The sequence below is a fragment of the Bison bison genome, unplaced genomic scaffold (assembly GCF_000754665.1).
Source record: "Bison bison bison isolate TAMUID 2011002044 unplaced genomic scaffold, Bison_UMD1.0 scf7180017864061, whole genome shotgun sequence".
Taxonomy (NCBI): domain Eukaryota; kingdom Metazoa; phylum Chordata; class Mammalia; order Artiodactyla; family Bovidae; genus Bison; species Bison bison.
The window spans coordinates 5,884,969-5,899,650 of record NW_011494633.1 but is presented as its reverse complement, the minus strand read 5'-3'; the positions used below and the strand labels follow the sequence as shown (position 1 = coordinate 5,899,650).

Genomic DNA, 14,682 nt, shown 5'->3' with positions numbered 1-14,682 from the left:
GACCTCCACCAGGAAATCATGGGATGTGTCAGTAATCCCATCTCCCTACGCTGAGAGTTGAGTCAGCAGTCTCTGTTCAGTGGCCCAGAGGGCTCTGCCCCCAATATCAAGTCTTGCTCAACACCTTCCTCTCACATGGCATTTCTGTTTTTAAGGGAAAAAATGCACAGAGATAAGACATGCTCCAGGAAAGTCATTCAAGTAACCTTTAGCACTGTCTCCAAGTCACTTGACTTGGCTTAACCTTACATTTATTTCTTTTGGGTGTTAGTGAGTGCTTGACTCGGACCGAAAGCCCCTTTGAATTGAGAAGGTTGGGAGGAAACCAAGTAATTCCAAGGACCCAAGAGAGGATCACTGCTTGGCTTTGAGACCTCTGTGTGGGAGGCAGAGCATGAGGCATGGTGGGGGAAGCCCTGAGCCCTTCCTGAGCCTGTCCCCATCTGTGAAATGGACATAAAAGAGTCTGCCTGTCAAGACGGTGGTGAGGAGCCCGGGAATATAGGGGAGCACTACCAGGATAGGCTGAATGTATTTTCTAAAATATATGGTCTTACTGAAGCATATTTTACAGATTGCATATAATTCACCCATTTTCAGTGTTCAGTGATGTTTTACTACATTTAGCAAGTTGTGCACACATCACCATAAATCAGTTTTAGAACATTTCCATCTCCCCAGTAAGATCCCTTGAGCCAGTTTCCAGTGCCCAGCTGGAGGCAGCTGCTAGTGTACTAGTCTACTTTGTCATTCTGTAAGTTTGCCTTTTCTGAACATACCATATAAATGGGGCTGTGCAACGTGATCTTTTGTGTCTGGCTTCTCTTAAGGCCATGTTTTTAAACTTTATCTGTATAGCACGTGTCAGTGCTTCATTCCTTTTATTGCCGAGTAGCATTCCATTGTGTGGTCACATCACATTTTGTCTGTTTCCCACTCAGTGGATATTTGGGTTGTTTCCTTTTTTTTTTCTTTTGCCCATTTGAAGCATTCTGCTAAGAACATTTGAGTACAGATCTTGGTGTGTATAAATGTTTTTGTTTCTCCTGGCAGATACCTAAGAGTAGAATTCCCAGGTCATGGGGTAAATTTATACTTAACTTTTAAAGAAACTTAAACTACTTTCCAAAATGGCTGCATCATTTTACATTCACGCAGCATGGATGAAGCTTCCTGGCTTATCCTCACCTACGCTTGTTATTGTCTGTCTGCTGTGAAGTGGTAGCTCACTGTGGTTTGAGTTTGCATTTCCCTGATAAGTAATGATTGTGAACACCTTTTTATGTGCTTATCAGTTGTTTTTGATTGAACCAGTTGTTTTACTGAGTACGAGAGTTCTCTGCACATTCTACGTACAAGTTCTCTCTCAGATATATGTTTTGCAAACACTTTGCTCTCACTCTGTTGCTTATCTTTTTACTTTCTTACTGGTGTCTTTTGAAGCACTAAAATTTTGAATTTTGTTGATGTCCAGTTTATCTTTTTTTTTTTTCTTTTATAGACCATGCTTTTGGGGTCATATCTATGACATCTGTGCAATTACAATTCAAGATTTCAAAAATTTTCTCCTGTGTTATCTTATAAAATTTTGTTTTAACACTTAAATTTAAGTATGATTCATTTTGAGTTAATTTTCATATATGGTGTGAAGTGAGAGTCTAAGATCATCTTTTTGCATGTAAATATCCAAAATTTCCCAGCACCATTTGTTGATAAGATTCTCCTTTCCTAGGGTAGTTCTGAAAACAGGAAGTGAAAGTTCTCCAGCTTTCTTCTTCTTTTTCAGTACATATATATATTTTTTTTACTAGTGCAGTTACGTACAAATTTTAGCATTATCTTGTCAATTTCTGAGGAAATCCCTGCTGATCAGTTTTTTAAAAAATTTTTTGAGGGGGAGAGGAGAGGTATTTTAATTTTATGTTTTTATCTTTTGTCTGTACCGCACGGCATGCGGGATCTTAGTTCCCCAACCAGGGATCGAACCCATGCCCCCTGCAGTGGAGACACTGGAAGTGTGGAGTCTTATCCACTGGTGTTGTTAGTTGCTCAGTCGTGCCCGACTCTGCAACCCCATGAACTGCAGCCCATCAGGCTCTTCTGTCCATGGGATTTTCCAGGCAAGGATACTGGAGTGGGTTGCCATTTCCTTCTTCAGGGGATCTTCCTGAGCCAGGGATTGAACCCAGGTCTCCTTCACTGCAGGCAGACTCTTTACCGACTGAGCTAGTGTTTTAAAAAGTTTAAGGGTGTTATGTCTTTTAATCCATGAGCACGAGATATCTCTCTGTGTATTTAGATCTTTAATTTTCCTCAGCAGTTTTGTAATTTTCAGTTTACAAGTCTTGCACTTCTTTTGTTAAGTTTATTCCTAAGTTGTTTTTGTTTTTTGGTGAACCTGCTTTTTGGTGTCTAACAGGAGAGATAAATAATAGGCTGCTTTGCACTGAGATCAGTGGGTAGGTGTGCCTGCTTACTCCAGTTTCATTGAGAAGGTTAAATCTGACATAATATTGGTTTGATTTTTTTTCTTATGAAATAGAAAACAAATATGTATATAATGTGCCTGCAATGTAAAGAATAATAATAAAACGAATACCTATGTACTTTGTACTGAAATGTTGTTGCTGAACCACGAAAGACGCTGGGATTCTTGGGCTCCGGAGGAGAAGAATTCAGTCTGGGGCCAGAGATGAGGCTTGATCACTCAGAGCTTTTGTGTAATTTTTAGTAAAGTATAAAAGAGATAGAGAAAGCTTCTGACAGAAACATCAGAAGGGGGCAGAAAGAGTGCCCCCTAGCTAGTGTTAGCAATGGAGTTAAATACCTTTTAATTAAGTTATTACAATGAATCAAAAGAATGTCTAGAGGTTGTAAGACCAGATCAGATCAGTCGCTCAGTCGTGTCCGACTCTTTGCGACCCCATGAATCGCAGCACACCAGGCCTGTCTGTCCATCACCAACTCCCGGAGTTCACTCTAACTCACGTCCATCGAGTCAGTGATGCCATCCAGCCATCTCATCCTCTGTCGTCCCCTTCTCTTGCCCCCAGTCCCTCCCAGCATCAGAGTCTTTTCCAATGAGTCAACTCTTCGAATGAGGTGGCCAAAGTACTGGAGTTTCAGCTTCAGCATCATTCCCTCCAAAGAAATCCCAGGGCTGATCTCCTTCAGAATGGACTGGTTGGATCTCCTTGCAGTCCAAGGGACTCTCAAGAGTCTTGAGAGTAAAGATCTTACTAAACCCACTCCCATAATTTACATTTTAAGATAACAGGATTAGCCAGAAGGTTTTCAGGAAGGAGAAATTGTCCTCAAGCAGGATGCATTGTTGTTATATAATCCCTAGCACAGAGTTTAAACTGAGTTGTTTGTTATATAATCATCAGTTCCAGGCTTAAAGATAAAAACCATTTTATGTGACTAAGACTGAGGAATTTAGAGGAAAAAACCTTTGTCCTTTTCTCCTCCTTGAGAATTCCAGACCCCTCTCTCCTTGGGGACCCCCGGACTTCTTATCAACCTGCCTAGGAATTGACTCTCTCAGTCCCCAACTGAAGAAAAAGAAAATTATTAGTACATTGTCCCCTGTCTGGTCCAGTCTTCACCCTGCCAGAGGGCAAGTTCCTTAGATTTGTTTTAGAGTTTACCATCTGTGTATTTAACTAAGCAACATAATGTTTACTTTAGCCTGTTTTGACCTTTATATGAATGTAATCATAAGGAGATCAGTCCTAGGTGTTCATTGGAAGGACTGATGTTGAAGCTGAAACTCCAGTACTTTGGCCACCTCATGCGAAGAATTGACTCATTGGAAAAGACCCTGATGCTGGGAGGGATTGGGGGCAGGAGGAGAAGGGGATGACAGAGGATGAGATGGCTGGATGGCATCACTGACTCGATGGACATGAGTTTGAGTGAATTCCGGGAGTTGGTGATGGACAGGCAGGCCTGGCGTGCTGCGATTCATGGGGTCGCAAAGAGTCGAACACGACTGAGCGACTGAATTGAACTGAATCATAGTGAATATTTTTTTTCTATCATTTGTTCTTTTTCTCATTATGTTCCTGAGATTCATGTATCTTGAAGCATGGGTTGTATTTCATTCATTTTTAGGTATTCCATTTGTGTGATCTTTATGGTACTCCCGTTACATGAACATCAGACAGTTTATTTTTCTGTATTTTCTGAAAGCAAGATCAGGTTCTGGAGTCAGGAGGCCTGGGATCTTTCACTTTGAGCTGTGTGACTTGCACAGGTCACCTCCCCTCCCTCAGCTTTTAGGACCTCACTGTGAAATGGGAATCACTATCACAGAGGGTTGTGATGAGAATTGAATGAGATGGTACCTAGAAAGTCTGAGCATAGTGCCTGGCAAGTAGAACAAAGTCCATAAATGTATGAGTTTTCATATTCAGTTATCTATTCATCTAATAGCTCTTGAATGCCAGGTCTTGGACTCACCCACACAACATTTAGCAACTGTATTTTGAGCACCCATTTTTGCTATGAAGTCCGTTTGTTTGGGACATGTACAGGCAGAATGCTGGGTTTGGTGGTGTGTGAGCTTTATTTCAATTGCTCTGCTAAGAGCTGTTTAGAACATGATCTGTGGACATCCAGTTTCTGAAGCCCTCTTCTTTACAGAAGCAAATAACTGGGCACGGCATTTCTTTTATACTCTGCCCTAGGAAAGACATAATTAAATAAAAGCAGAAAGTTAGGTAACGTTTTCCCCTTTTGTCCTCAAATGATTTCCATGTCATGGAGTGTAGTCTGTATCATTTGAAAAAGGAAGCAAAAATTGTCTTGGCCTTTTTATGGACAAGGAATCTCATTAGCAAAGTTTTTCTTTTACCTTTACTATGGTCACCCTTGTTATTTTTTTTAAACTAAAGAACACATTCCTCATTTTAGCTCCTGAGCTGAATTTTTGAGTTTTTCACTCAGTTCTCTGAACAGCGACTGTAGCGGTTAAGGTTACTGGAACCAGAAGAGTCCTGTGTGATGCAGAACTAACCGCTAAGCTTTTAATCTGTTGGTTCATCATTCTGTCATTCTGTTCTTCAGCCCTAAATCAGTGCTTTCAGGAGACTTTTCTGTGGTGTGGAAAATGAAAATAACTTATTCAGGGCTTTCAAAAGCCCTTGCTTCCTGCAGATGTGGTGGTGGTGGGTGGTGGTGGTAGTTGTGTGTGTGTGTGTGAGAGTAGTCCACATGTTACACTAATTGCCTGATGAGAGTTTCATGGTGAAGGGTGGATTTTTAAAAATTGAACTGAAAAAGATAAATGAATGTGTTTTAAACTGATTTAAATACCTGACCAATAAGGAGTGGGACACAGCACGTCTTCCATGAGAAAGAACACGCTGCTCATGAAAACACTCAAATTGGCTTCTTCTGGACAAAATCTAACACTTGACAAAACCCCTTCTCCCAGGCAGATGCATGCCACGCCTACCAGATCGTTCACCAAAACGGGATCCCTGATGAGCAGATCATCGTGATGATGTATGATGACATCGCCAACTCCGAAGAGTGAGTATGGAGGGCTTTGAACTTGATGGTGAGGAACTTTAGAGCGTTTTAAAAAATACACATGGATTCTCAGGAATTCTTGGTTGGGCAGCCTAACATTAGAATGTAAGCTGACTCCCAGCTGAAATTCCACCCACCTATTTCATGTAGAGCTTTGACCATAACTTGGTAGAACCCAGCAATGACAGGGACATAGCAAATGGTAGTGAAGGTGCTGAGGCTTGGGCTTTGCAATGCTTTAAAGCATGAGTTCCCTCTCGGCTTGGAGAACTAATTCATTACTAGGTTCTGCTGTGCTTGTTCCTGAGCTCTGTGCCAGGGCGCTTTGGAGGCCTGTACACAGGAGGCTCCTTTGTAGCTTAGATCCTCCCACCCTTCTTTCTATACCTATTTCCTTTTTTAAAAAATTGCTGAATTTAATTTTATAAACCGTTCTCTTATGCCTGCTTATCTGATTTCTTGAGATCAGAAACAGCAGGTGTGGGGGACTTCCCTGGTGGTGTACTGGTTAACACTCTGAACTTCTGTGCAGGGGGCTCAATCCCTGGTCAGGGAACTAGATCCCATAAGCCAAGTGGCTCACCCTTTCCCCCCCCTGCCAAAAAAAAAAAAAAGCAGCAGCAGGTTCGGGTAGGACTCTAACCCATTCTAGTCTCCCAGCTCCTCAGTTCCCAACTGTGGCCTTTCCGACGATCACATGATGGTTCCTAACCCATTCTGAGCTTTAATGCCTAAGCTCTTGCATCAAAACCTTGTTTTCTGTTCTCTCTCTGAAAGTAGTTTTTCTCTGAGAGATCTCTTGATGAGATCTCCCCTCCAAGATGCAAGCTGGTGTCCAGCAGGAGGCCAGGCACATGAGGGCCTGGGTTCCTGTCCTCAGTTTGCAGAGCTCAGCCCTTTACTGCTCCGGCCGGGAGCTCAAGACTTGTGGGACCCCAAGACCCTCGGGCTACTAAAACCACATGTTGGGGACCTGGGTGGGTGATGAGAAGTGTCTGTGACAGTCATGGCTGTTTAGTCTTTTTATGCTTAACCGGAACATATTTATGAAGATGCAGATTTCAGAGATACATCAAATTGTGTGCTTCATCGCATCCTTTGATTTTCAGCAATCCCACCCCGGGAATTGTGATCAACAGGCCCAACGGCTCAGACGTGTACCAGGGCGTGCTGAAGGACTACACGGGCGAGGTGAGGCGGAGCGCGGGGTCGGAGCCGGCGGGGTCTGCTTCGTTTCAATGATGGTTTTCCCCTCTTTCTTGAACTTCTGGAATCAGGACTTCATTAGACGGATTTCTGGCCAACGTTTCATGTTTATATTGAGATTTGTGCCTGAGGCATAATTTCTGTGAATTTCGAAAGAAAGCAGAGAGAAAAAGAAAAAAGTATTAGTGGTAGTCTGCCAATCTTTTATTTCTAGTTTTATTATACTTTAAATCTCAGTAGTTTTCTTTCCGTAATACCTGATTTTCTTAAGATACTGCCACTAATCTGATTATAAATTATTTGTGTCCTTTTCTGAAAATCAGCTTTCTCAAATGCCAGCCCTGGTACAAAGTAGTGTCTCTGGATTTTGCTGAGATAGTTTTCCACCATTATTATAATAGTATATCACTTCCAATGATTGAAAGTCGTCCGAATTGATTGGCCAAAAAGTTTGTTCGGTTTTAAGTAAAACTAAAGACATTTTCCATTTTCACAATGAACTTTATTGAACAACATATTCATTAATTGAACAAACTTTCTGGCCAACGCAGTACATTGACACATTTTTGAAAACACCATAATTTCATTAGCCTCCTGGATTTCATACCCTCTTTTTCTTAATTTCAGTGGAATCTTTTAGGAACTAATGTTCCTTGTGAGAGAGAAACATTTCTATGAAGTTTAGCAGTTCTTCCAGTTTTATTTTTCTCTTTTAAATACAAGAACAATTAAATCAGATACATCATTCATCTAACATAGATGATCCCATTTTTATGAAATTGTTTCCATAGATTTATTTAAGGAAATGTCCAAAATGTAGGTGGTGGAATTTCTGGTGATTTATGTTCTTTCCTCTGTGCTTTTCTGTAATTTTTTTTTTTTTAATAATCAGATATCATTTTATAAAGTCGCCTTTAAGGGGTGTTTTGGGATTCAGCCTTTGAGGAGGCAGGCCAGTTGCAAAGGTCGGCACTGAAGTCTCCGTCTCCATCTTTGTTGTCTCTCTGAGGCCACATGCTCTTCCTCTGCTCTTTGTCCCTCCCTACCAACATCTTTGGGTTTTTCCACCTGGACTTTATAATGGTCAAGAAGAAATGGCAGGCTTGCTGAACGGCATCAGCCAAAGACAAGACGATGCCTGAGACAAGGTCATGCACACGCGCCGGGAACACTGACCTTGCTCTGGGTCTTTCTTGGTGGCAGATTTTTTTGAAGGATGTATTTGCCCTTCATCCTTAAGCCTTGGAGGTGTATGGTCATGGCCTGGGCCCTCTGCTACAGACTCAGCACTCTCACTGATTTAAAGTGACTGCTACACATCTGATTTCAACTCCCAATTTTTCGTAGGATGTCACCCCGAAGAATTTCCTTGCTGTGTTGAGAGGTGATGCAGAAGCAGTGAAGGGCGTAGGATCTGGAAAGGTCTTAAAGAGGTAACGTCTGTTTTATGGCTGTCCCTTTTTTCTGAATGACCTGGTACTCCAGAATCGAGAATTCATACAGGCCTTGTTCTTGCTTCTGGCCTGTTTACTGGTGAGAGATTGCAACGTGGGGACCTTTGTCCTGACAGCCTGCACAGAACCTGTGGCTTCTTTCAGCAGCCGTTTGTGTAACAAATTAACCCTATGATCCAGGGTCCCTCGTTACTCTTAATGAAATGTTCCCCATCGCTTAAACCTGCTGCTAGTCTATCGGAACACCCTGAGACCAGCGTGAAGCTCTGTGGCCAGTCAGGTTGAAGGACCCCCACCCAGCCTCCCGACGACCTTGTGCTCTGATGCCAGGTCAGCCCAGCGGGAGGAGGACATTGATAAATCTCCGTGTTGGGGACAACTCACCCTGGTGCTTGCCCTGCTCTCTGTGGGTGAGGGATGTCTCGTGTAGCATCTCTTTATGAAGCATTTTGATGTGATGTCAGGGAGCTCGGGAGCATGGCCTCAGAGTCTCAGATACTAGGCAGCTGGTGCTGCTCGAGGAGCTCCTGTGAGTTAGAGCCGAGAGGGACGTCTGAGCGGGATGAACCAGGTTGCTTCCAGTGAGTTGTTACATCTCTGCCATCTTGGAACAGGGCCCTCAAGTGAGGGAGCACCAGTGGGCGTCCCAGGCTGTGTGCAGGCCAAGGGCCCTGGAGGGCACTTGGAACTGCAGGACCACGTTTGGTGGCGTGTCCTGGCTCCCTTACTCATTTGGGGGATATCTGGTAGGAGAGTGTGGCCACCTGGGATGAGGCCCAGTGGCTATAGGCCCCCATTCTCCCTATCACCCTGGGCTGTCTGCTGAGTCCTGGCCTTCCAGGCTCTGGGATATGCCTCTTGGTTCAGAGTAGCACTCAGTGGGATCAAAGGGAGCAAGCCAGACAGCGGTCTCTTGTGCTCCTCCTCCCACCTGGTTGGGAGACTGTAATCCTCAGGCTTCTCCTTAAGTGTTTTGATTGGAGTGACTTTTCAGAGTCACGGAGGCAGAAATAGGAAACGGCCCACTTCGACTCTCATGCTTGATGTGTATCTCTTGGCAGTGGCCCCAGGGACCACGTGTTCGTTTACTTCACGGATCATGGAGCCACTGGAATACTGGTGTTTCCTAACGAAGATGTGAGTTTCTTAATGTTTTAGAAACAAGCTGTGGGGAACTCCCAGAGGTTCCACCTCTGCACTCTCAATGCCAAGGGCCTGGGTTCAATCCATGGTCAGGGAAATAAGATCCTACAAGCTGAGAAGGGTAGCCAAAAAAAAAAAAGGCAAGCAGGGAGAATGGAAACAAAACCTCGGAGTTGGCAGTACACCTGTGATGTGTGTCTCTAATGTCCTACGGGGTGGTTTGTATGCGGCTGGTGAGTGTGGGGCTGCATTTAGCAGCTTGAAATCTGTCCAGAGGCGTCTCTTCTGGCAAGTTTTCCCTGCTTGTCTGCTGACATCACATCAGTCGCTGTCCCTGAACCTGGGTGCCTGCACGAGATGCAGTCATAGAACACAGCCCCTGAGTGCTCCGGACAAAGTGATGAGGAAGTACCTCTGCATGTAAACAAAGCCCTTGATGACATTCTGGGGTGATGCTGTGCACCATGATTACCTCTAAGGATTTCTAAATAAGAATTTATAAGGCATCACTAGGGCTTGATTAGCACATGGTTTCTCTTGATGTGTTTGGTCTGAGTGTCCATATTCTTACCTTTCAGCTTCATGTAAAGGACCTGAATGAGACCATCCGTTACATGTACGAACACAAGATGTACCAAAAGGTAATGTTGGTGCTTGGGGCAGCTTTGGGGAAGGGATGTGAGGGAGGCAGTGGAAGCAGAGCCCGCGGTGCTGTGATGGGCTTTCTAACTCTGGATTGGCTGTGTTTTGTTTTTTTTTGGAAAAGGTGTCCTTTGTGTCAATCTTGACTTCTGGTCTCCCAGGAATAACTTTTTTGTGATTCTAAAGCTTCAGCTGTTAGGTCAGAATCACTGGCAATCTTGTTAAAATACAGTGTGGGGACTTTGCTAGTGGTCCAGTGGTTGAGAATCTGCCTGCTGCTGCGGGACATGGGTTTGATCCGTGGTCCAGGACAATCCCACGTGCCCGGGAGCGACTAAGTGCGTGTGCCACAACTGCCGCCCCGTGCTCTAGAGCCCAGGCTCTACAGCCAGAGAAGCCACTGCGGTGAGATGCCCTCCCACCTTAACTAGAGAAAGCCCGCACACAGCAACAAAGACCCAGGGCAGTCAAAAATATAAATAAATTAAAAAAAAAAAAAACACAGTACGGACCCCACCCCAGCATTTGGCTCAGTGTTTCTGGGGGGAAGCCTGAGGGTCTGCTTTTCCAACAATGCTCCTAGTCCAGGGACCACAGTTTGGAGATTGCTCTTTCTAGGATTGTCACCAGTCTGGGGCAGTTGGGGAGGAAAATACCATCTTATTCTCCCTTTGGCCCTCTCTAGCCCCTTTTGCACCCTGTATGGAATCTCCATAGCTCTGGCATGTTTGTGTGAGTAACGTGTTTTGCTTCTGAAAATTGTACCCTGCATTGGATAGAAAATCAGTTTTCCTTAGCATCATGTATGGCTCCATTTTCCCTGCATTATTTCAACTAATAGATAATCTTATTTTATAGCCACACACAAGGATCTTCCCTGTAGCTCAGATGATAAAGAATCTGCCTGCAATGCAGGAGACCTGGGTTCGATCCCTGGGTCAGGAAGATCCTCTGGAGAAGGGAATGGCAATCCACTCCAGTGTCCTTGCTTGGAGAATTCCATGGACAGAGGAGACTGGCAGGCTACAGTCTGTGGGGTTGCAGAGAGTCAGACAAGACTGTGCGACTACTACTGCTGCTACTAGCCATACACAAATTTAAGTCCTTCTGGTTTGTATGACAACAGCATCCATAGCCTCTGGCAGCAGCTTCTTACAGCACAGGTGTCTCCCAAAAGGGAAAGTCTCTTGAGAAATGGGTCAAGAGAGTGGCAGAGCCAAAGTGGCCTTGGTGAGAGGTCTGTGCCTGGTCAGGGGGAGTTCACTTGTCTCATTTGCCTCCTAGATGGTGTTCTACATTGAGGCCTGTGAGTCTGGGTCCATGATGAACCACCTGCCACCCGACATCAATGGTAGGTGGTGGGCACACTGACCTCTGAGCTGGGCTGGGTGAGCACTGTGTTCTGCAGTAAAAATGGACATTTACTGATTCTGCCTATGGGAAGAACCAAGTGTCTTACAGAAGCAAGGGCCTAGGGTAGCCTGGTGCCTAGAAGTAGGGGGATACTTGTGGGCAGCTCTGGGCTTCTATTCCTGGAGGATTAATGGTCAGGGGGTGAAGTGATATTGCTCTGTGCTGCTCTGCTGGGTTCTGGTAGGGCTGCTGCTGCTGCTAAGTCACTTCAGTCGTGTCTGACTCTGCGACCCCATAGATGGCAGCCCACCAGGCTCCCCTGTCCCTGGGATTCCCCAGGCAAGAACACTGGAGTGGGTTTTCATTTCCTTCTCCAATGCATGAAAGTGAAAAGTGAAAGTGAAGTCGCTCAGTCGTGTCTGACTCTTTGCAACCCCATGGACTGCAGCTTACCAGGCTCCTCCATCCATGGGATTTTCCAGGCAAGAGTACTGGAGTGGGGTGCCATTGCCTTCTCCGTCTAGTAGGGCTACCTAAGTCCAAAATTATAGTCTCTGGACTGGCCTCTGTCATTTGCAATGTGTTGTTTGCTGGCTATTAGTCTTGGAAAGATGACTTATCCCCTTTTACTCTCAGTTATCCCCATCTGTAAAATGGGAATAAAGATAGTGTCTGTTGGGAGAGTTACACTTTTTTTTTTTTGAAGAGTTACATTTTAAGTGATGACATTTATCCAGCATAGCTCTGAGTCCATGGTAGCTAGATAGTAAGTGGTAGCTCATAGATTCAGTCAACCTAAATGTTTCTCTAATATTAGTAAATGTTCTTTTTCTCTGGAAATGAAATCAAGTCCATATCCTTCAAGATTCAGCTATTCTGATCTTTTAGCACTCTTCCAAAACAGCTTGATGTCCCATTAAGCATGCCTGGTTGCTCATTGTAACAAGTGTCTATCAGTTGGCTTCTCTTTCTTCCACCTTTAATTTTAGACGAGTTACTGTAACTGAGTGAACAGGGCTGGAGGTAGGGAGGTCTCCCTGTCCTCCCTGAGCTGATCACAGGGGACGTGCTTTGATTGCACCAGGAAAGGAGGGGAACTCAAGCTTCTAGGGGAATCCTCAGACAGCCGAGGATAAAACACTCCTGAAAGGTGCCTTTAATTCCTTGCAGTTTATGCAACTACGGCTGCCAACCCCAGGGAGTCGTCCTACGCCTGTTACTACGATGAGCAGCGGTCCACGTTCCTGGGGGACTGGTACAGCGTCAACTGGATGGAAGATTCAGATGTGGTGAGCCGTCAGGGGGCCAGCTGCTCAGTGGAGGCTTAGCTGTCAGCTGTGATGGTCAGAGCGCTTGAAACGTTTGCATTTTTGCAGGAGGATTTGACCAAAGAGACCCTCCACAAGCAGTACCAGCTGGTGAAATCCCACACCAACACCAGCCACGTCATGCAGTATGGGAACAAGGTGAGTAGGGCCCTCGCAGGCCTGACAACACCCAAGTCTTAGGCTGACTCACCGGGAACGTTCATCCCCCGGCAAAGAGAACCGGGATCCAGGCGGGTGAGGAATGACTGAGGCAGGGATGGCTCTGCCTCTCACAGCCACTCTGTTCTGGAGAGTCTGCCCAGGCTTTGGAATCAGACTCAGGTTCAAACTCACAAAGTTCTGAGGCTTTGGGCCACCTACCTGTTCTCTCCGGATCTCCGTCTCCTCCTTGGTCAGAGCCCTAGCACGCAAGGTGATTGGGAGCCCAAAGTTGGTGGCACATCCCCAACACTAAACACAGACCTAGTGCCTGGTGAGAGGTTAGCAAATAAGCTCGTCCTGCGAGTGTTGTGGCTTTGCTCCCTGGAACCCCACACCCTGGATGTGTCCAGCCTTCCTGCACTTGCAGGATGTTATCTTGCCCCGTAGGCTCTAAATTAGAGACGTTTATCCCCTCCAGCTGTGAAAGGACCTAGGTAGTCAAATAGGTAAGTCCATCAGGGCTATCCTGACGGAGGTCACATTAGGTGGCTGCTGAAGGCTTGGGCCTCAAGTACTGCTTGTGGGGCCAGCCCTTGGGATGTGCAGAGGAGGTGAGGGAGGTGGGGGGCGCTCCCAGTAGTCTGTATGACCAGATCCCCTCCAGTGGCCTGCCACCATCTGAGAGCTCACCAGCGGAATTCCTTCCATATAAGCATTGGCTTCTAGAAGAACTGGTGAGCCAGTCAGTCCAGCTATTACCTTTAGCACTTCTTGGGCAGCGTGTGGATGGGAGGGCCCTGGAGCCAGTCACAGGCCATGAGACATGCACTCAGGAGGCTGTGGGCCTGGTCAGGCTTTTGAGAGGTGGGTAGTGGAGGGGAGGAGTGGAGAGAAGCCAGGGAAGGGTGACTCGGGGGAGGCAGGGTCAAAGATGGCACCACCCTGGCTTCGTTGAGGGATTGGAGGGAGGGGAAGGTACCAGCAGCAACTCTTCTGCCCTGGGCTTTCTGCTGTCTGGAGTTTCCTCAGCATTGGCCATGTCTGCTCTTGGTTGAGGAGGTATGAAGGATTTTGATTTTTTGGCTGTGCCACTTGGCATGCAGGATCTTGGTTCCCTGACCAGAGATTGAACCCATTCCCCCTGCATTGGGAGTGTGAAGTCTTAACCATTAGACCACCATGGAGGTCCCCTGAAGGATCTTTTCTAAGCATTATATTTCTATATATGTATGCCTGTGTTTCCCGGGTGGCGCTAGTGGTAAAGAACCCGCCTGCCATTGCAGCAGACAAAAGAGACATAGGTTTGATCCCTGAGTTGGGAAGATCCCCTGGAGGAGGGCATGGCAACCCACTCCAGTATCCTTGCCTGGAGAATCCCACTGACAGAGGAGCCTGGCAGGCTATATATAGTACAGGGGCTTGCAAGGAGTCAGATACAACTGAAGCATCTTAGCAAGCACACATGTGTTTTATTTTTTGTTTTAGAACTGTTTCTAAATTAGTGTTTTGGTAATTAGTGATTAGTGTTGCTTGGTTTAGGAACATGATTGCTTGCAGCATTTCTTTTCCTCTTAATTGGGATCCAGTCTGCAGTGACTTCTGTGGGCAGACAGAGCCAGGCAGTCGGGCCCACTTGTTAGACCCTGATGCCAAGTCTGCCCCCTACTCTGTGGCTTTAGCGCTCCCATCTCAGTAGACTCAGACGTCAGCTCTAACCCTCCAGATGCTCTGCATCGTCCTTCCTTCCTTCTGTCACTAGGGGCAGGCAGGTGAGCGTGGGGGTGGTGGTGACACAAGCCAGCGTCACCTGTGGCTGAAATGACTCTGGTCCAAGCTCGGCGGAACTGGGGCAGTTCTGCTGCAAAGGGTGCCAGGCA

The 14,682-nt window shown here is 45.8% G+C and overlaps 1 protein-coding gene across 1 annotated transcript in view; it reads left to right on the top strand.

The window, feature by feature from the left end:
* The window catches only part of LGMN (legumain), a 36,404-nt gene that overhangs the window by 15,610 nt on the left and 6,112 nt on the right, over positions 1-14,682 (top strand). The window contains exons 3-10 of the mRNA XM_010836204.1: positions 5,441-5,538; positions 6,648-6,729; positions 8,092-8,177; positions 9,260-9,335; positions 9,920-9,982; positions 11,268-11,334; positions 12,507-12,625; positions 12,713-12,802. Coding sequence (XP_010834506.1) covers positions 5,441-5,538; positions 6,648-6,729; positions 8,092-8,177; positions 9,260-9,335; positions 9,920-9,982; positions 11,268-11,334; positions 12,507-12,625; positions 12,713-12,802 — 681 coding nt within the window. The remainder of the gene's footprint in view (positions 1-5,440; positions 5,539-6,647; positions 6,730-8,091; positions 8,178-9,259; positions 9,336-9,919; positions 9,983-11,267; positions 11,335-12,506; positions 12,626-12,712; positions 12,803-14,682) is intronic.